Below are 22,693 nucleotides of genomic sequence, written 5' to 3'. Positions count from 1 at the left end.
TACTAAATGCTCTACTTTTGCTGTTCCCATTTAGAAACGTGCAAAAGGAAGATCGCTCACCTTTGGCTGGAGAATACAATGAATACAAGCACATTAAAGCCAAGCTAAGGCTGTTGGAAGTGCTCATCAGTAAAAGAGACTCCTCTAAATTCATCTAGTGCTCATATGGGATTTACTTTACTGGCCAAACAAGAACCAGCCACTGCTATCCAAAGCAATTTAGTGTGTACAAAGACATGTACCTCTTTATTGACTCAATACAGGCACATTTGGCTTTGAAGGATGCCAAGACATGCCTGGTTCACCTTTAGCAGATTTACAGTGCTGTTTGTTCCACTGTACAGCAAAAAAGGACTTGGGTTCTGCTTTGGACTGCTTTTTTTGCATCTGCTACGAGACTGGATTTCAGAAAACAATCAGATTACTTGTGAATCTCTGATCTTAATTCCCATTGAATTCCAGAAGAACGTTTCTGTGAGGGTTTGTTGTATTATACAACATTTGTTTCAAATTTTAGATTTGTTTTTCTATATTAATATTGCTGTAATATAGAAACAACTGTTTTCACAATGAGACATAAGCTTTGAAGAACATTGAGATGACGCGTCTTAAATTGTCTGTGTATAGAGGACGAGGAGAGTTCATCATTATAGGAATTTTTCATATTTGATGAATTGAAGAATGTAACCAATTTGTGGAAGGAAGGCTCTCTGTATATTAGTTTTCATTATTCACTGGTGCCATAATGGTTTATTTTGAACATAAATGCTTCTGAGAAATCCCCCCCCCCCCAACACACCACTAAGACCATTGACTAAGCTAGAATTTACTTCAGTTATGTTCTTTACGAAAGAAAAAACGTGCAAATGAACGACCATAAGAAATCTGCCATTCTGCAATGTAGAAACGCACAAACAAAGGAACTATAATCCTGCTTTCATTGTTCGTTGTACTCTATTGTCTAATGGCTCATCAAATGAAACTCACTGTTTAATGGTGATGTGGGTGGATTGATTCCCCTAAAACCATCTCTATTGTTAGCAAGCAATAGAAAACAAAACTGTGGGGCCTCAATGAGTGTTTATGCCTCAGATAGAAACAGAGTACATCACCCCTATCTCTTATTCTCCAGATTGGAAAATTGTAGTGTGACCTTGTTTTTGCTGAACGTGACGAGACTGATGGATAAAGATGAATACTGTGTGTACATTTTAGTACATGATTGTATTTGTATTTTGTAAATATTATATAAAACCAAACTATTTTTTCTGAATATACTGGTGTTGGGTTTTCGTTTCGACGCCATTTAGTGCAAGAAATTGCCATGAAGTTTGATACTTAATCCGAGGTGAAGTCATTTTATTGTTCTGGAAAAAAATAGATAAAACAATATATTCAATTTGAAAGCTATAAAAGTAAATATACTTTACTAAAATAACAATGCATTGGTAGCCACTAAGAAGCCCTTGTTTGCATACATTGACAGAAAGGAATAAGGTGGATAGAAACCCTTCTTTATATGACCTTCCATCAAGTACAAACAAATACATCTCATGGAGCTAGATGTGAAACACCACAGCCCACAGCAAACAACTCGCTGTGGTCCCTGACGGTCCTGTATAGTGCACCATATCAGAAACCACAAATGTAAGTCATTCTGAACCCAACATTAATGTTCCACTCAGAAAGAAAATGAGAGTAGAAAACGAGACCTTCATGGGAAACAACAGAAAGCGGCAATGGATTGACCGGAAGAAGAAGATGGCTGATAGAATTTTCACATTTGTTGGATTAAAACATAATTCAAATCCCATAACTAGTACACGTACATCAACCAGTAGTTATTGCTGGATTTGTACCTCAATTCAATCTCAACTGGATGTCACTTTAAAAGAAATATCGTATTTTTTCCCCATAGTCCATTAAAATATTTCAAAAAAAGCAGCTTCAGCGTTCAACCTGGGCATGGCATGCTCATGCATGCCTATCATTAATAAGAGAGATTTTTATGCTAATGGCTTGCTACTGTACATTAAAGGAAAACCAGTGGAGTGGAAACGTGAAAATGCACAAACCGAACTGGAAAGCTCAGAAACAAAAGAGATTTTTCATCAAGTTAAATCCCTTTAATGTATTGCAGAGGTATTGAAATCCTGTTGCTGGAGGGCCACTGTCCTGTAGAGTTTAACCCTAACCCTAGTTGAATGCAAACCTGAATCAAGGTAATCAAGGTCTTCAGGATTACTAGAATCTTCCAGGCAGGTATGTTGGGACAAGTTGGAGCTAAACAATGCAGGACATTAGCCCTCCAGAACCAGGATTGGACATCCCAAATGTATTTGGCCTGAAACTGTCTGTCCGGTATAATGTGCTGATGGGGCTGTGTTACTTCTACTGTCTTGATCCCGGACGAGCCCCCGATTTGTAGGGTTGCAATGGCTCTTTCTGAATGGGATTAAACACCCAGCTATGAAGACCTAAATTAAGCTGGTTCAGATGTTTTAATTAGGGCTGGAGCTAAACTCTGCTAGACAGTGGCCCTCAGGGAATAGGTTTGGACATGCCTAACAAAATAACGGGGTCTAGACAAGAGCAAACGATGGGTTTTAAAATCTGATCCAAAAACAATTATACAACTATAAAGAAAGTCAAATGAAATAATGCTTTGCCAGCTCAATCCTAATCTTATTATTTACTTTTGTCATTTAAAAAATATACGTTTTTGTAACCAAAACGGAAGCAAAGAAACAAAAAAACAAAACTGTGCACATCTCAAGATTCAAGCAAATAAGCAAGTCAGAGTCCGGCTGTAAAAATAAGAAAATAATACATTTACTCATATGAGATTCAGGATGTGCTCGTCTGTGGTAAAATAAACACGAGAGCAGCATTCGTTTCCATTTCTCCACAGGTTTAAAGTGCAGTGTCAGCATAGAGAAAGCCACCTCTGTAGATCCTGCTCAGACCAGACTGAAGCCCTCGTACTGCTCCACGGCTTGCGTGAGCCGGTGCCGCAGGGTCTCTTTGGTCTGGTAGCAGGGCATGTCCAACAGGTTATAGCAGGTGTGGGCCACAGGAAGGTAGTGCTCTTCCGCAGCAGTCGACTGGATGACGATGCGTAGACTGGCCATGCCGTGGATGGGGATACGGTCACTGCCTGTCAAAAATACTGTAGGAAGACAAAAACACTTTTTTGATCGGTGTTGTAAAGGTACAGTTGCATTGGTGCAAAGAAAGTCCAACAGTGTACTCGCACAGAATACCAGTGTTGCACTGGTCTGAACTGGGCTACTTTTACACTGCTGCTGCAGGTTAAAGCGATTCCAACCCCTGGAACGTGATTTTGACAGAGGGAATCCCCGACAGATGGGAAAAACGCAAAAAAAAATTGTTACTGAGTTTTGTATAGCAGTTGAGCTAGTTTTGTTTCGCAGACCTGGCAACCCTGCTGTACATCAAAGCAAGCAGCATTCTGTGAAAAACTTGGTGTTGGTGCAAAATCTGCACTGGGGAATGTGTCTCCCTTATGAGAAATTCCCAGGTTTTCTTTTAAAATGACTGGATTTTTGCCGTTAGCAATGGTGAATGTGACCACACATTAAGTTATGTATTCATCAGTTTACCTTAATGATCAACAAATACTTCAACAAATACATTTTTTCTTCATATGATGACAAAACCAAGGTTATTGTTAACTGAAACAAAAACTATTAACATAAAATTATATGTTTTATATATATAAAAATTAAAAATATAAATGTTAACTGAAATACATTTAAGTTGAAGCACTTAAACGACTGGAAATTAATAAAAAAAATATTTATAAAAAAATAAAAAGAGCTAAAAATTAATTAAATTTAAACCAATATATTAAAATAACAGTAAAAATGACAAAAGCACATGAAATTGCAAAAAAAAAAAAAGAAGAAAGAAACTAGAATTAAAATTAAAATTAAAACGATATAAGGATAAAATTCTAAATATTAATAAAAAATAAACAGCATACAAATAATGTTAAAATAACACTGGCCAAAAACTTACTGACCAATAAATTAGGCTCCAGGGTCCCAAGCCTCATAGTCCAGAGCAACAGCTAATGATAATGAATCAAAATCTATTTTGACAGCCAACACCAAATGAGCAATCTTATTTAGAGGAGCCATAGTACACTCTTCTGCACGTCTGCTATTAAAGGAATCAATGCAGACCTTCAGCTAAATTGTTTTATGGTTGTTTGCAAATTTTAAGTAGTGTTTGGATATCTTCATACTCCCCTCTGGAGTTTATAGAGAATGGCAGACCAGAGGTGCACAATATATAATGCTGGTGTACATTTCGATTTCATTCAACACAATAAATACATCAATTGTGTTTTGCTTCTTTGTTTTGTTTCACTTCTGGTCTGAGCAGGTCTTTGCTCTAGCTTTATATTCAGACAGTTTTATATAACATATTCAATAGTACCAACCATAACACTGTTGTCTCTCACTTACATAAAAACTGTTTCTTTTTCTCCAAGGGAAATTCATGAAACACCTCCCAAAACATCTTAACTGTTGGGTGGGATGCAGAGAACTCGCCCTTGTAGGATGCATTCTGAAAAAAAGAGATACAAAGCCATGAAAAACACAAGGAAGAGTCTAAATAAAATTGATAAGCACCGCTGTAAACGTGTCCCACCTTCTCCATCTCCTCCCAGTTGTAGTTGCTGTTGCCCACCACCATGGCCATGAGCTCAGAGGGCTGGAAGAGAGAGAGGATCTCCCCACCACAGACCTTCAGGAAACCGCTGGAGAAGGCCAAATACTGCTCCTGCACAGAGTCGCTGAACACATACTGCAGATACGCATGAACAAACTCCTTCCTGAGAGACAAACACACACAAAAAATACATTTTTATTGACTTTTTGTTTGTAAAATCTCAGTTTGTAAAATCTCCCTGAAGGATCAATCCAGTGCACATATTCACATGCACTCACACACCAGACCGAGTGAATTTAGACTGATGATCTGAGCTGGGCTAAATATCTCTAATCTCTTCAGGAGGTCATATATCAGTGTCAGGTCTGCTGTGTGTGTGTGTGTGTGTGTGTGTGTGTGTGTGGGAACGAGTCTTGATCTGAGCTAAAGACGATTGGCCTTCCGCCTAATCTTACCGTCAGACAGCAGGACACACACACACACACACACACACACACACACACACACGTTCCTGACAAACACTTTTGCCATTTTTAAAAACTATTTTCCTTTTCATACAATCTCGACTTAATGTTTTTCCTGTAATATAACTTTGAACACATCAACAATTCTTAACACATAACAAATGTGTGTGCATCTATATGTTTTTTCTCTTTTTTTTGGGATTTATGTTCCGGATTGTTTGGATTTGTGTGCGGTCCCATCTGTTCCTGCAGCTTCTAAAACCTTGCAATTTTGTTCCCTCTGACAACACACACACACACACACACACACAAACACACACACACACACACACACACAGACACTGAAATATGGAGCACGGACAGGAACAACATGACCTCTTTTAGACCTTTATTTAAAGAGACACACACCACAAACTCTGTGAACAATCACACCTGTTCGTCTTGTCTACGGCGATGGTCTTCCCTCCTTGTACCAGCTCTTTAACTTCTGTGATCCCATAATACTCTCTCGTAATCTGTGGACACAGTTGTTACATTTTGTCACTGAGCATTTTGCCTTGCTCAATACAAGTGACCCTTCATCCTAGTATGCTGACGAAACATCAGTGAAAGTGCTCATGTTCATATGGGGGAAGAAAAAAAAACACATAGTTCCAAACCTGTATGAATTTATTTCTTCAGTTAAAAGCAAAATATGATATTTGGAAGTATGTATTTAACCAAACATCTGCTGGTAGCTATTGACTTCAATATATGAAAAATAAAATGCTATGAAAGTCAATGGCTACCAGCAACTCTTTGGGTAACAACATCTTTCCAAATATCTTAATTTGTATTCAGCGGAAGAAAGAAATTCGTAGAGTTTTAGAACATAATAAAACTTTCAGTTTCATTCTTTAAATGAAGCAACAGTGTGAATATCGCAGTAATATTAGAGTACTATTTTGAACAGTTAAGTTTCACTAAAACAGTGTTCACTCATTTCTTTGACTTATATGAGAGTATGAGAGTTTTAAGATGGATATATTATAATAGGTTAGCATTACAGAATTAGCGATACACTTGTAAAGTGTCATATTAGTATTTTTACATGTTATTATATTATTCATTAATATTTTTGCATTCGCTTTTATATGATCAATTTTCACTTCAATTTAAGTTAAAATTTTAGTCCTTCCGTTTTGGTCAAAATGAGTTTATTTAGCTTTCATTTATTTTTTTTATTTCAATTCATTTTAGTACTTCAACAAAGTTATTTCAGTTATTTATCAAGGAAACATGTCGAATTTTCATTAATTTCTATATATTTAAGTTTAGCTTGTATATTTAATATTTGTAATTTTATTAATTCATTTATTCTATATAATGAAACAAAATAAAATGACTAAATATAACATATTTGATTAAATATACATGTTGCGCTGTTATATTGTTACATATGACTAAATATCAGTAAATATTTATTTAGTGAAAAAGCAAAAATAGCAACTTCATTAGCTAGTTCACAGCTAATATTGTTAAAAGCTTGGAAAATACTGATATATAAATGTTTATTTTTTATTTTTTTAATTGCCCTTCTCTAATTCTACATCACATCAAATAACCATCCTGGCAGCATGTGCATGATATCAAGGATAAGTTCAGTTGAATTTATTTACTATAGCACTGCCTTGGGAATTTCTTCATAATATGATTAATAGTGATCAGTGATATCCTTCTAATCGGACAAATGTGGCCGAAAAAGAGGGGTCATATTTACTTTAGTGTCCAGGAAACTTACTGCAAAGTTCAGACAGAAGGTCTCCTCCACATCGCCCTCATACTCCAACAGCTGCTGAAGACTCCTATAGACAGGTGAACACATGTGATGACAAACATTTAGTGGAAATTTGATGTTTCTCTGGAGTCATCGACAGGCATTTAATAGTCTCTCTCTCTCAAGAGCTCACCAGCTGCAGGATGTAAAAGCAAACCCCGGCTTACCCAAGCAGGACAGGGGCCACACATCATCTCCTACTTTTAACAAATGACAGTTTTCTGCCTATGACTCTATAAACCGCATATAAATCCTGATGTTTGCAGGGATTTTTACATAAGCTACCAGTCTAAGTCAGAAGCCGGATTAAAATGAGGTCTCAAAACAAGGACCAGGACATATTTATAGCAAGCTGCATGAATATATTAAGTTTACATTTAAAAGAAGGAAAAGGAAACGGAAATGCCCTGTTGTGTACTGAGCTCAGTATGCAAGATGTTGCAGATATTCCATGAGGACCCTAAAGAATCATACCAATTTGTGGAAAACGGCCATCCGATGTCCCCTTTAAAGTTAAATAAAGCAGAAGCTGGGTATCCTTTTAAATGTGATGTTGCAGTAAATCTTTGTAATTGTTCCTGAGCTGCTGATTAGATTAAATCCATCCCGAGAATGAATCCAACAATGTGTCAAACACATCTAACTGAGTGGAAACCAATTAGTCTTTGATCCTTTTAAACGCATTAGCAGCACACGATCAAATCATCCACTATGTGCTGAGGGGCGGGTCTTAAAGTTATAATTGCTAGGTCAAGGTCTGCTGAAGGCTGCTTTCATAAGATGATACGACTCAAAAACTATGTGGGGAACAGCCTTGAAGCCGCAAACCCGAAAGCACGATTACAGACTTGAACCCGCCATCAGCTCTGGGATGGCTCGTCTGCTTCTGCAAACAATTAGTGGTCTGATGGTGACTCACAAACTCGAGCGGTTCAAAAAGATTTTTGGGTGGCTTTTAATTACCGTTATATAAAAAACAACCTGTTTATGTAACGCAGTGGCAAAGGACATCAAGCGTAGGGCGAAGAATTAGACAAAACAGTTCCTCTTCACTGGTCTGTGCAGTACGTTTACTGACTTTCGATTTCTCAGTAAAGCCTCGGGGGTCACAGGAAGTCCATTGATTTGGTCTAATGAGAGCTGTGATACAGTGGTCTGTCGGAGGCCGAGCTGATTTGATCAGCAAGCGATGGCTTTTGATGGAAAAACAACAACATGTAGCTTGTAAGTGCTAAGTGGTACAAGTTTAGATAAAGATTAATGCTTCGAACAAGCTGGATCCAGCACCTCTGGATTTGGATCCCATGCCTATTTTAAACTCCCATCTCATATGGAGAGCTACAGCACATTCAAAGTTTTTTTTTTGGTGAATTACGACTTCATACCTTCCCTCTGTAGGCGAAAGCTCTTTCAGGTCATCCAGTGTAGGCGAAACGTTCAGAAGCTTCTTGTAGAGCACCAGGGGAAAGTGCAAGTCCACCACAGTGGAGTTATAGATGGCCAAGCCACAAATGATCCCAATCAAGTGGAACCAATTGTGCTCCACAAAACACTGCAACGTAAACAAACAGGCATGAGTTACGCATAAAAACACTTCTGAGTACAGATATCACCAAGATTCCTTTATCTAACAGTCCATTATGACCCTTTGATTATCCAAGTTTGTCTGCAAACAAGACCTCTATGTAAATTAAACTCAATAAATCACGTGTAGTCCTCAGCTGATGTGTTCTGCAGGTCATCATGCAATATATAAATCCAGCAGGATCATCATATCTGCATGAAAACAGCAGAGCTGGTTCAGATCTTTTAACATCAGCAGGCTGATCAGATTATCTGTTGATGTTCTCATTCATCTGGCACTATAGAGTGCTACAGGCATGACATAACCCGGGCACAGGTTAGCATTTTAGCATTTCTGGTATATCCTAGTATTATGGCTGAACTCACTTTGTCGGAGAACCACAGCAGATTGGACTCAGAATATTGGGTGAACATGCCATAGATGGGATCCATCAGCTCCTTCAGCAGGAGCAGGAAGAACTCCTTAGTGACTCCTCCAGCATCCACAGCTTCCTCTCCATCAAAGATCACCTGCAATGATCAATAAAATTGCATGTTAGTCAAACTTGCGCCATAAGTAAGTGGTCTTGGCCAAAAGATGCTACAATATGGACCAGAAAAGAGTCTGACTTTTGGATGTTAAAGACAAACCTTAAGTGGCTTCTTCAAGTCTACGTCACTGTAGACTGTGAGTTCCCGGAGAGCATCGCTGACTAAGAGGTTCCTTCGTACGTGGAGCACCAGGAAAGGGTTTCTTGCCAGCAAAGGTTCCATAGTCAACAGCATGAAGACGTTGTGCAAGTTAGCGCCGCTTACTGCCATCTGAACAGTAATCAAGCAGGCAAAACTAGTCAAAGAGAATATTTCATAGCAGGCAGAGCAATTTCACTGTATCCACTCTGAAACCAACAGCAAATTGTGATTTTGCAATGGACTATTGCAACCAAGACTAATGCAATATGTATTTCTTAACTTCCTATTACTATGAAGTAATGATGCTGAAAATGCAGCTTTATAATCACAGGAATACATTACATTTTAAAACATATTCAGATTGAAATTATAAAAGTATTTCACAATTGTACTGTTTTTACTGTAGATTTGATCATATAAATGCAGACACTTATTTCAAAAACAAAACGGTTAACAACTCAAGAACGAGAACAATCCAGAAGCTAAAGTGAGTGTTGATATGTTGATGTCTTACCTGCATTTGCAGCTCGGCATCTGTTTGCAGCACGGTTGTCTTGGCTTGCGCGTTCAATATGAACGGATAGGCACATAACGTGACAGAACCCTGGGAAATAAGATTCAGATTATCAACTGGAGACCATCACGACCGTCTACAAACAAACTGATACGGAGTCATTCAATCAACATACCTGCACTGGAGGGCATCGCATTTTCTGCAGCAAGACAAAACAAGGATGTGTTAAAATCTGGGGAACTTTATTTTCAGCTTTAGATTATCAAGATTTGAGGCTTTGAGGTGTCATGGAAATGTATGCATGTGCAGCGATTTACGCACAATATCAGCTTTGCGTAGAAACCATTTGAGGTAGTCTTCTTGGATGTCCACCAGCCTGGAGATATCAGGGATGTAGAAGTGGTTGTATTCCACGCGTTGGGCTTTCAGATTGACCTGCACCAAAATATTTGGATCAACACTTAGTTTATCATTTAATGACACAAACTAAATTACGCAAGCTTGCCTGCCAAAACAGATGAAAAACAGCAATTCAGCTCTGATACTAGGGAAATAATTAATCGGATAGCTTATTAATTAGTCAATCATTCACTATTGTTGTGTGGATGTTGGCCGTGCCTTGTGAAGTTTCTCCAGCAGTCGCAGGGCAGCACTGGTGTAGCTCTCCAGAAACACAGGCATCAGGAGCGCCTTCCCGCCAGTCAACAGAAACACCACAATGCTTTTGTACATCTCCACGAGTCTGGAGAAGACCTCGCAATCCATCAGAGACCACCAGTTATCTGAGGAATGAGAATGAAGATGAATTTCAAAAGCTCCTTTGATCTTTAACTTTGAGCAACTTTGTAACTAACCGAGGACTTTGCTGGGGTTGGCGTCCAGTCTGAGGATGGCCATGGCTAGAGGGATGGTGAGAGAGATGTAGTTTTTGGAGTCGTGGAGAGCGGGACATTCAGACAGGATCAGGTAGATCCGCATGGCTTCCACGTCAGGAGGAGAGCAGGGCAGCTGGGGGATCAGGAGACTCTCAAAGCTCTTGGTGGCCTAGAAGAACACGTTTATGAGCGGTTTATGATTAAAAATAGATTTACACAGACTGAGAACAGTAAGGTCAGAGAGATCATTGAAATCAGAACAAATATATTTTAGACAGTGTTTGCTTTCAAATATATGATACCATAAATTATCTAATTTATTAAAAAATAATAATAATTAACACCATTTTTTACACACACACACACACACATATATATATATTCAGAATTTTATAACTTTTTTGCCTCTGAGAGTATTTATTTTATAATGCAAGTATTGCTGGGGAAACTAATAAATTAAAATAATAATATATTCAGATTTGTTTTTGTATCATTGCATTGAATTGATCAAAAGTGACAGTAAAAACATTTACAATGTTAAAAAAGAATATATATTTCAAATAAATGTTGGGGGAACTAATAAATTAAATAATAAATTCAGATTTTTTTTTTTTTTAAAGAAACTAATGCTTGTATTCTGCAAGAATGCATTGAATTGATCAAAAGTGACAGTAAAGACATTTACAATGTTACAAAAGAATATATATTTCAAATAAATGCAGTTTTTTTAAACATTCTATTCAAAGAATAAAAGAAAAGTACAACAATATTAAGCAGTTTTCAGTAATTACAATAAATAGCATCAGTTCTGCATGTTAGATTGATTTCTGAAGGATCAAGTCACACTGAAATAACGATACTGAAAATTCAGCTTTGCATCAGAGGAATCATTTTTTATATATATTCAAATAGAGAACAGTTTCTTTCAATTTTAATAATATTTCACAATTTCCGGTTTTTACAGTATTTCTGCTCAAATAAATGAAGAGATTTCTTAAAAATAAAACATAATAAAAAATAATAAAATTACTGATTGCAAACTACTGTATAATCAGTGGCTATGATTGAAAACTACACCAACTTTCACCCAGTTAACACACAAACAAGGCTTAGTTTGAATGTTTCAGAAACCTGATAAAGTCTGCAGCACAGTAACTGCCTCCCAAGTATGCTGTGCTTTAAAGACCTTAATAAATGATGAGATGAAGCCAACATATCTGAGTGCACACACCTGCTCCAAAAGTCTTGCGAAGGCCGGTTTCATCAGCGTCTCAAAAAGCAGCCTAACAGCATTGAAATCGATGCCTGGGACTTTGGGGTTGGTTTTGAAATGCCCATCATCACTGCGAAAACAGCAGGTGGAAATAACTTGTAAAAGCTATACGTATTATGAAATCTGATACTGTACTAATTTAATTTAGTCATTTAAGATGAGAAAATGGTTTGCATGTCTGGATTAGTTACTATATTAGTTAAAACTACTTGGAAATATATAACAGTGAGATTTAGTATCGCCAAGCAAGTGTTGGGTCATGACCTGGGAACTAGTTAAGGAACCAATGAACAAATAGTTGGATCTGAGGTGAGGTGATTTAAGGTCTTTCTTCTCCATTGCTCTTTATCTGTGTCTGTCGCTCAGAAGGGATGAAAGCAGGATCACACACTGGGTGATATATAGAGAGCTGCGGGTGTTTAAGCCTAATGCTGATCCCTGCATTACGCACACGCATGAACCAGAGCCAGAGTATTTTAAGGATGTCAGGGTAAGAGGGCTGATCTATAATAAATGACCTGTCACACACCAAGATGGGTTATTAATACGAGTCCAGTTTCAATGAGATGGCAAGATGTGTTTAGGCTTTACATTCAATCCAATCTGATTCAAACCATTTCGATGCCATTTGATTCTATCGATTAGATTCCTTCAGTTAAATCCAATTATATTTGATTCTGATGTTCAGATTTGATTCTGACTGGAATCAGTTTAATAGAATCTGGTCAAACTTAATTTGATTTGATTGATCGGATTCATTTTTAACTCGTTTCTAATGTATTAAATTAGATTCAGCTGGATATGTCTGATCTGATTCATTATAATTCAGTTTAGTTGGATTGGAGCAATCGGATTCATTTCAAATCAATTCAACTGCCTTTGACTGTTCATTGTTTAATTTAAATTGGAGTCATCTGAAAAATTAAATCATCTACAGAAACCTCTTTAAATCACCTACAGAAACCTCTACTCTTCAAATGATCTGGAGTTTAATGTGTGCTATAGAGTCCAAGGCAGCACGTGTTGCTCCAAATGCACGCCAACCCAGAGTTAGGACATGAGTTTTAATCACAATCACAAAACAGCAGTAAAAAAAAAAAAATGAAGATTTGATCTGACAACTCATAATACCCTGTCTGAATGCCAGCAGCACCAGTTGTTCCTTATGTAACCAGATAATCTCTTGAAATGTTTTCGGCTGCAGTGCAGATTATGAACATCGAGGTCTGCATCAGGCAGAATGAGGTAGAATGATTCTCTCGTCAGAAAAAGATACCTCAAGTCCCATTTGCTCTGAAGGAGGCACTGTTATTTTACAGAAAGAGTACAAAGAATTTTCCTGCTGACGTTAAGCAGAAGTCACTTATGGAAAAAATGCTCTGCTGTCCATGGCATCACCCTGTGTGCATGCGCTTACTGACAAGGGAATCCAAGACAGGAACATCTTAACTGCTCACCTTTGGTCTAAAAAGCTGGCGTTCCAACATGCAGTTGAGGAAAACAGGAGTATGATGTCACTAGATGGGGAGGAGCCAAGAGATTTGAAATCAGCACCAAAAAATCATAACAAATCTGTTTTATACAGTGTGTGCTTTAACGGATTTGATATCACAACTGACCTCATTTAATAAAAAAAACCAAATAGCAAAATAATTTTAAAAACTTCACCTCTTTGCAGGATGCATTAAACTGATAAAAAGTGACATTTATAGTGTTACAAAAAAATACTAATTTACAGAGGTTTTACTTTCTATTCATCAACGAATCGTGGAAAAATGTATCATGGTTTCCACATAAATATTAAGATGTACAACTGTTTTCAACATGGATAATAACAAGAAATGTTTATTCAGCAGCACATCAGCATATTAGAATGATTTCTGAAGGATCATGTGACACTGAAGACTGGAGTAATGATGCTGGAAATACAGCTTTGTATAACAGGATTAAATTACATTTGATATTTTTTTAAATATATATTTTCAAATAGTAAATAGTTTCTTTAATTTGTAATAATATCTCACAATAATACTTACATTTTTACTGTATTCTTCATTAAATAAATGCATCCTTGGTGGGCAAAAACCCTCCAAGTTTGTTAAATACTTTGCAATGCAGCTCATTTTATATTTTAAATAATAAAACGTTGCCAAGGGGAAGATTTGGGCAAGGCCTCTGTCGTAACTACTCAAGCCGGATAATGTCACACACTCACTTGGTGATGCTTGAATCGCTGTTGTCATGGAGCTTCATCCTCCAGCTGTCCAGACTCTCAGAATTAATCACAGCGATGCTTTTGGTGGTATTCATAATGCGAAAATCCTCTGGACAAGATGAACCCTGTCCACAAACACACAACCAAACACTTAGATACATAATATTATGACCACAAATAACTCCAAATGATACGAATAATATAATAACTCCAAATAAACACGACAGCACTGTTTTAACATCAACCGGTCAAATTTCTAATTGTCATACGCTGAAACTAAAGAAGAGATCACATTAGTGAGGAGGGTAACATCAGCAAGTCCTTTACAATGATGTATCTGCGCCACCATGTGGATAAGAGCAGGTACTGAACTCCTAGCAGTCACTTTTTTTATTTTCACAAGCGCAGAAGCTAGTAGTATAGCAAGCACTGACTATACTTTATAATTTGTGAAAAGGTACTGAAGAATGCACTTATTTGGTAAATATTCCTGTAAAGAAAACACATCCAAACAATCAGCACAGCATCAGCTCTAATGACACTCCAGTGAAAATCAGCATGTTTACCGCCTTTGTAGTCGACAACAACAGGAAACTGTGGTCGCCTCCACTGTGAATTTTACCAACGGTGTAGCACTCGGCTTCTGTGGACAAAGAACAAACAAAGTGGTTCATTTTTTTTGTACAGTAGTCATTTAATAACAAAGCATATGAAAAATGATTGTTAGTCATCAGTGTGTTTTCAACAAGTTCAAAATATTCCCTAAAAGAAGCAAGAAAACTAGAATGGATATCAGGCCCTTCTCTGCACAATGCATACCTACTTTATGTTAAAACACGGATCAATCATTTCAGTAATATCAGCATACAGGTCAGACGACCTTATAAAATTAATTTATAAAAGGACTTAATCACAAATTATTGCTATTTTTACAAAAAAAAAAACCTAACTGTGCATTCAACCTTCTGAGGGGTCATCAAAATAAAACTACACACACACACACATCAAAGCTTTTGAAAGATTCATCCATTAGTTGCATCACAAATCAAACTACAGATCCTCTTTAATGCGGTCTATTTCTATCTGATCATTCCTGCATAGACACACGGTCTCTATAACAATCCCTTTCACTCCAGTTAGAGGAGTTATTATTCAGTCCCTCAAAATAGCAGACCCTCTATATCTGCTTCAGATGGAAAGCCATTGAAGCATGATACAGCAAAACAAAACACTCATCTCAACAATGGTGAAATTATATGGAGCTTTTTCATCCATTATAGTCGTGTGTATTAATGTCCTAAAATAGACAAATGTGCTCATATTTACCTCTATTCTAAAAAAAACTAAGTGTGACTGATAATTCGTTTTTGTAACAGCTGTTGTGTGAACTGTTTTATACTTTTAATTCAATTTATTTATTCAAAAGGAATTCACATTAAAGATTTACTAAACAGGGCAAATTATGAAACTGCAATGCTATAAAAGTTCTGAGGCTGATCTGTCAATGCACAAATAAAAGAACTCAGATGCAGCCAGATCATTTCCATTATGAACCATCCTTTAAGGTTCAAACAGAGTTAGAAGAATAATGAAACTTTAATGAACATGCTCTCGTCAGGTCAGATCAATTGCAATTAACATTTGGCTTGTTAGTATTTATTTTGATTATGTAATAATCCATGCACAATATACAACAGTGGCCTGGTGTTCATGTGGACATACTTGTGTGTGTGTATCCAATGCACAGGGGCTGGATGTTTCTGACAGGAAGTGGGCTCTTAGCATTTCCTCTGAGGCCTGTACCCAGCTGGCCCTGAGTGTTGGAGCCGAAAGCGTAAACCAGACCAGTGGAGGGCACGAATGCCAGGGTGTGGTGCCTGTGACGTACACACCGAAGTATGCTGTCAAATACTTATCTTATGAACACTTATCTTAACTTACTCAACTTAAGTTCTTAGTATTATATAGTATCTTAACTTACTTAAATGAATGTCACTTTTGATCAATTGAATGCATCCTTAGTAAATTAAATTAATGTTGCATTAATCATTTTTTTCTAATAACACTGTATAAATACACAATATTTACTCGCAAAAAAACAACAACAGAAGAATATGTGCATTATCCATACGGTGTTAAATGAAACAAATTTAAGCACTAAAGACTAACACTAAAGGAAATCAGCACATTCACCAATCTAAAACAGATGGAGACAGAAAAGTGCATCCTGTCTAGTGTGTTTACTTACCGCCCACAAGCGATCTGAGACACCTCAGTGCCCATGAGCTCCATGACTCTGCGTGGAAGAGGCTCGTTTCTGGTGGAATCGTGGCCCAGCTGTCCTCTTGAACCATTTCCAAATGTGAACAGACCCCCGTCCTAAATCAAACACAGCATGAGCGGCGATGCTTCAATGCTAGGACTGAAAATTCTAAATACACTCGAACAACTTCCATATTTAAGCTACTGCAGTTCAACAAAAATTCTTATCAAAACATTTTCACACAGTAACTAAAAAGAGAATGTTAAAATAACTGCAGGAATTAGATTCACATTTGTAAACTTGGATATGGAAAATATTGCTAAAGGGCAACACTGTCATGCATTAAAAATCAGGTTGAATTAGCATGTTTTTCGGCACACTGTATGATCAATACCTTTGTCAAGGCAGCGGTGTGCTCCTCTCCACAGCTGATGTACACCACCTTCTGTGAGCGCAGGAACTTGATGTGACAGGGAACAGCCCGATCTATGACAGAACAGAGAAACAAATTATGTCACTCCTTTAATCCTATTCAGTTCGGACTGACAGACAAATCCTGTAAAGTAAAGTTACAACAAGAATCCACTGAACAATTCAAACCAGCAACCTTTGGGTTACCTGATTTTGAACCTCTAGGTCAGTGTGTGTTTCACCTTGCTCGTCATTGAGGCCCAGCTGCCCGGCGCTGTTCTTCCCCCAGCCGAACACGGCTCCAGAGAGTGACAGGGCGAAGCTGTGGTCTCCTCCAGCGCTGATCAGAGCCAGAGGGATCCCGCTCAGAGATTTGAGCGGTTGAGGAGACAGAGTGCTGGGCTCTCCCTTCCCTAAACCCAGCTGACCGCTGGAGTTCTCTCCCCATACAAACAACTGACCATCTGAGACGAGGAGGACAGCGGGAAACCTCATTTACTGGCACAGCAGTACAACAGAAAACAAAACTACTGATATGTCAGTGGAAGTCTGCTCTTACCTTTGGAAAGTGCTATGCAGTGTTGGTTTCCACACATTACTTGTGAGATTCGATGCTCGCACAATTTTTTAATCAACCTAAAAAAATATGTAAACTTATTTAAGAAAGAAAGTTCTGGACTACATCTATCAAATGTACCTATACATACAAAATACATACAAAATACATAAATATATACATATACATAAATGATAACGAGGTCCACAAGGAATTAGGTTTTTAAATTGTATTTATTTAGTTAGTTAGTTATGATGCAGAAACTGCATTGACTGACTAACGGAGAGTTGTGGTTTCTGCACCGACTGTGAGGGGAAATCTGCAAATTTAGTGAAATGGATTTAATAAATCATTTCTCAATTCAATAAAGTTGAAGTGAAAAAAAAACAATAACATCTAAATGGAAACAATTATTTTTGTACAAATTTTTGTACATTATAAAATAATAATATTTATTTTATATAATAATCAAAATGATGTATTTTGAGAGAGTTCAGAGAATCCACTGCAGAAGGTATTACATAAATAAATATTCAAATTCCAGAAGTACATGGTGCATAACCACTTATAAATTTTTAATAGTATCTGCAATGATTGTGGGGAAAACCAGCAATTTTTTTTTAATGCATTTATTAATTACTGGATGCATGGATGATTAATGGATGAAATAATTAAGGGACAAAAAACTCTAAAAAACAATTTTCTTTCTTAAAAACACAAACATGCACATTCACAATTATTGTTTTATAAATAATTAAAAAAAAAACTAAAAATAAAATTACTATAGAATTTCGTTGTATAATAATAAAAATACACCACTTTCTCAGTCCTGTTGATTTCACGTTGTCATAAATATAAAACAAAATCACGAATAAATAGGACAGTCATTTAGTATTATGCAAAAGGTCAAAGGTCCAAGCCGGTAAAAGCATTGTTGTAATTTACTGTTGTACAATGTTACATATGGTAACTACTACATGTTAAATGGCCCTGAGGGTCCTGCACAATTATTGGTAGCTGAAAGCATTATCAAAGTATCCAAAAAATTCAATAACAAAATTCTTGGTTTACTGACAGACCAAGAATCTCACAGTCAAATGCCAGTGGCCTTTATCACGTCACCACCTTGAAACCACATAAATAACCCTCAATCATTAACTCGCTCTGGCCACATTGTGCATGTGATATTATTCAAATAACTAAGATGACAAGTGATGTTCACATGTAAATGAAGGGCAGCGTGTTAGGAAATGTTGTTTCATCTGTTGTGGGTTATTCAGCAATACTAGAGCCAACATTTAATCCACAACAGAACAGAAGAGCTTTCAGTAATAGCACATTATAACTATCATTAAGTTCAGATCTCTTGTGTTCGGGGGCACCCTGCGATGTGAAAGGCAGCATGCAGGGACCCCCCTCACGAGTTTAGGAGGCAATTAAATCCTTTTTAGATTCCCCTATCAAGAGCAGACGTTACAATGAAAAGGAAGCAGCATCTTAAAAACAGAAACGCATAAATGTAATGACAGGAAGCAATGCATCACATGCTTGAAACAGACCGGAAGAGGAGACAATGCTGAGTAAAGTCGTAGTTTTTGCTATTTTGGGACCAAAATGTATTTTCGATGCTTTAACAAATTCTAACTGACCCTCTGATGTCACATGGACTACTTTGATGATGTTTTTCTTAGCTTTCTGGACATGGACAGTATACCGTACACACAGCTTCAATGGAGGGATTGAGAGCTCTCAGACTAAATCTAAAATATTTTAAACTGTGTTCGAAGATAAATGGAGGCCTCATGGGTTTGGAACGACATTGAGGGTGAGTTATTAATGAAATAATTTTAATATTTGGGTGAACTAACCCTTTAACATTTTTATCAGCCTGCTCTCATTTATGAGTCTATAAAATGTTATTGTCATACCTTTTGCATAACAAAGTGCTGTAAAGTTTTACCTGGGCACACGGACCACCTCTTCAGCTGCACCCAGACCGAGCTGCCCTCCTTCTCCAGCCCCCCAGGCAAACACCTGCCCCTGCTCGTTCACCGCCAGAGAGTGAGCTTGCCCACACGACACACCGGAAATCTTCTGAGCATCCAGAGCTCCAACCAGCTCTATGAGAGACACACACAAACAAACAGCCATTAGATTCAAATCACTCACCAGCCTCGATGCTTGAACAGACATCATTCACATCCCATTTACAGGTTTACTGCAGACACTGCTAGATTTGCTTTGTGCAGTAAAAGGTTTGTGGCAGCTATACTGTTTTTGGAAAGATTCCAATATTAGAAATAGATTTCTATTTCAAATACATGCTCTCCTTTTGTAATCTCTATGCGTTTGCAGAAACATGAAAAAAAGGTTTCAACAAAAATATGGTGAAGATGGGCAGTGTCTAACAAGTTAAACAAGATGTAGACACCTAAGTGACAAAGCAAAGTGGTGTGGCATCAAAACAATGTCACATGCAATCTTTCATTATCTCACCGAGCTGTCAACAATACAGCACTGGCTCAAAGGAAACCAAAAAAAAAAAAGTGTGGTAAGACGAAACTGAATGCCTTCTTAACCAAAACAGCAGCGGAAGAAACTTTCATTCTCTAGAAACAAAATGTAGGGCATTCCAAACTGATGCAAAAACACACTCTTCTCAAATAGCTTTTCTCTATAATCTGCAATAATGATTGGTTTCTTTAATCAGTAACTGGTGTCTGCACTGGACACACAAGGATCATACCAAGGTTGCTGCTATCTTTTTAGCCCAGACAGATGAGAGTATGTCTGAAGCTTGGAATTGTTTTCTTATAAACCGGACTGGTGAGTCCCCATGCATGCTGGATAAAACAAGATCTGCTGTCATCACTGATTGTTAATGCAGTTTAATACCAGCATGATCAAACAAGCAATGTTTTTATAGGACTAAATCCAGGGCATATGATTAGTTTGCTGCCTCATTTCTGAGAAAAATGCCAATTTGATTATAGATGTGCCAATATAGTGTGCTTACATTTAATTGCTTATGTCACATTGTTTTAAAAGATGTGACAAAACTTCAGCAGCAACGTGAGAAATTATTTTTCCATGTTGTACAGTACATTCAAACTGAATTAATGGCAAAGGTGTGTTTAAAGATCAGTATTTTGAATTTTGAAGCATTATAAACGAGGTCTAAATGTTTGAAAATAATATGTGTGAAATTACAGGCATGGTATCTAATATTTAACATCAGCAACAAAAACCTAATGTCTGAATCTATTTTTTGGGGATGTAAGTGTCAGTTACCTGGCCTCCATCCTCCCTTGTCATGGCCCAGCTGACCAAAGCTGTTGGAGCCAGAGGCGTAAACGCTCCCATCATGCAACAGGAAGAGCGAGTGTTGGCTGCCGCAGGCAACTTCTTTAAGACCCCTCCCGTCGAACATGCAACAGCTCCTCGGCTCAAAGACAGACGCCTCCGAGGCACCGATGCCCAGCTGACCCGAGCCACTGCTTCCCCAGCACAGCATCATGATTCACACATAAAGAGGGAGACAGATGGAAGGATCCAGAATATGGGAGAACTCCTAGGTGGTACCGCCTTGCCGCCTCCGCCTGTAAGTGACGGATCTGGAACAGAACGAAAAGTCTGACATAAGACGCTGGAAAGCAAATAGGTGAGAAATCAGTGGAAGGGAAAGGAAGAGGTCACACCCCATTCCTCTTTCCATATTGGGCAGCGTGTGTGGAAATGAAGCTAGTGTGAACAGTCGGGCCCTTGAAACAAGAATGCAGATCATAAACCACCTGGTGTGGTTAAAACCGCAGATTTACTAATCCATGTCTAACCCCTCCAAAACTGAATCATCACAAATCATTCCATTCACTCTGTAAAACATGTACTGATAAAAGTGGGCGTTTCTGTCTAGGCAGGGGACAGTTCTGTTTACTCAGTTATCATACTAGGGCTGGCTAATATATATATATATATATATATATATATATATATATATATATATATATATATATATATATATATATAAAACCATGCAACATCACGAATATACGAATTATTTTAGTGTACTTGGCGCGTTCCGAATTTTTTTTGTATGTTTAAATTGAATTTATGTTAAAGGTACAGTACCTTCTGAACATTAGAATCAACTTGTGGAGCATTACAAATGGGTTATAAATGCAAACGAGTAAGAAACGTGTTCTAAATGTTATTTATGGATAATCATAGGCGTCCTGAACATTTTGACAATTCTGAATGTAGGCCTAAGTTTTAAAAAGGGGTAAATTCTAAAGATTAGAATAAAAAATTGGACCAAGAGACCGGTTAATTTTTTTAAGAGACATACTATATGCATTCCGAGCGTTTGACTTTTTGCATATTACTGTTGCGTTCTTAAGATTTTGTAAATTTTAATGGATAAATGTATATAAATGGGTAAGGTTACTGCAGAACGATCGAATACATTTTCTGAGTGTTCCAAAAATTCGAATTTAATGTCTGGACAATCATAGGCGTGTTCTGAACGTTCGAATGAAATTTTTGAGCACCGTCCGCAAACAAATTCAAAACATTTGCATCTGAAATATGATTTAATTATTGGAAAGATAAGTGCGTTCCATACATTCAACTTTTTGCGTGTAACTGACACGTTCTGAAAGTTCGACAGTCAAATCGATTTTATGGACGTCATGGGCACTTTGGACACCTTCCATTAGAAAAATACCTATGATGGCCAGAAATGCTGTCTAGATTTAAAAACACAGCAGAAGTCTTCCATATGTGGGTGCAATCTGAATTCGGCCTGTAAGAACAAGCATGACGCATTTCATGTTTTTAATAAGTCAAATCATTATATAGTTTACAAACTGTAGATATTAATATTCAGACATCTAAACGGACTGTACATGAGTTAAATACAGTAGCTCAATACTAATATTCAGCATAATGTCAGGACAAACTGACACATAACACCGCACTGAATGACTCTCACTGAACTGTCATCACGCAAATGCAGTCCCCTGTCTAACACAAGTCAGAAATAAACATGTATTAAGAGAGGTGCTTTAAAGTAGATAATGTTACCTGGTAATATGCATTTCGTCTCCTGTTTATTTTGGTCGTGTATTACTGGAATGGTTTTAGTTTAATGGTTTCCGACAAAAACAAGGAAGTTACGACTCATCACGTGACTCCTGTCAACCAGCTCTAATAGCGTTTGAGTCAATAGAGGGCGACAATGAGTATAGCTTTGTCAATGCACAGGCCCTGATGTGCACATATACTGTACTTGTAGTTCATTAACAAATGCATTGTTGGAGATTGACTTGATTTAAAATTTTGACATCAGTA

General features: G+C 37.4%; 2 protein-coding genes across 12 annotated transcripts in view; one reads left to right on the top strand and one right to left on the bottom strand.

The window, feature by feature from the left end:
• Positions 1–1,269, top strand: part of LOC113045630 (protein FAM13A-like) — a 43,179-nt gene extending 41,910 nt beyond the window's left edge. For all 11 annotated transcript variants that reach the window (XM_026206324.1, XM_026206986.1, XM_026206404.1 and 8 more), the window contains one exon: positions 35–1,269. In XM_026206324.1, coding sequence (XP_026062109.1) covers positions 35–158 — 124 coding nt within the window. In that variant the 3' untranslated portion in view covers positions 159–1,269. The remainder of the gene's footprint in view (positions 1–34) is intronic.
• Positions 1,270–1,342: 73 nt separating this feature from the next.
• Positions 1,343–22,550, bottom strand: LOC113045561 (probable E3 ubiquitin-protein ligase HERC3). The gene is made up of 25 exons (XM_026206030.1): positions 22,427–22,550; positions 20,636–20,958; positions 19,305–19,464; positions 17,348–17,424; positions 17,031–17,252; positions 16,772–16,863; positions 16,363–16,493; positions 15,837–15,991; positions 14,681–14,757; positions 14,115–14,239; positions 13,357–13,416; positions 11,858–11,969; positions 10,606–10,795; positions 10,370–10,533; positions 10,073–10,186; positions 9,927–9,950; positions 9,752–9,841; positions 9,196–9,366; positions 8,932–9,075; positions 8,367–8,533; positions 6,946–7,009; positions 5,598–5,680; positions 4,681–4,864; positions 4,494–4,596; positions 1,343–3,169 (listed from the first exon to the last, which is right to left on the bottom strand). Exons 2-25 carry the CDS (start codon positions 20,859–20,861, stop codon positions 2,961–2,963), a joined length of 3,144 nt encoding a protein of 1,047 aa, XP_026061815.1. The 5' UTR covers positions 20,862–20,958; positions 22,427–22,550; the 3' UTR covers positions 1,343–2,960.
• Between the last annotated feature and the right edge of the window lie 143 nt (positions 22,551–22,693).

The sequence above is a fragment of the Carassius auratus genome, chromosome 1, assembly GCF_003368295.1.
Source record: "Carassius auratus strain Wakin chromosome 1, ASM336829v1, whole genome shotgun sequence".
Classification (NCBI taxonomy): Eukaryota; Metazoa; Chordata; class Actinopteri; order Cypriniformes; family Cyprinidae; genus Carassius; species Carassius auratus.
This window is presented reverse-complemented; position numbering and strand designations above follow the sequence as displayed.

What these genes read in the sequence shown, in the direction of transcription:
- LOC113045561 (XM_026206030.1), bottom strand. Translation starts at nt 20,861, where the DNA reads ATGATGCTGTGCTGGGGAAGCAGTGGCTCGGGTCAGCTGGGCATCGGT. An exon ending in CAAGGGAGGATGGAGGCCAG is followed by an intron (nt 19,465 to 20,635) that starts GTAACTGACACT and finishes TGTCTCTCATAG; the next exon opens with AGCTGGTTGGAGCTCTGGAT. An exon ending in ACACCGCTGCCTTGACAAAG is followed by an intron (nt 16,494 to 16,771) that starts GTATTGATCATA and finishes TGTTTGATTTAG; the next exon opens with GACGGGGGTCTGTTCACATT.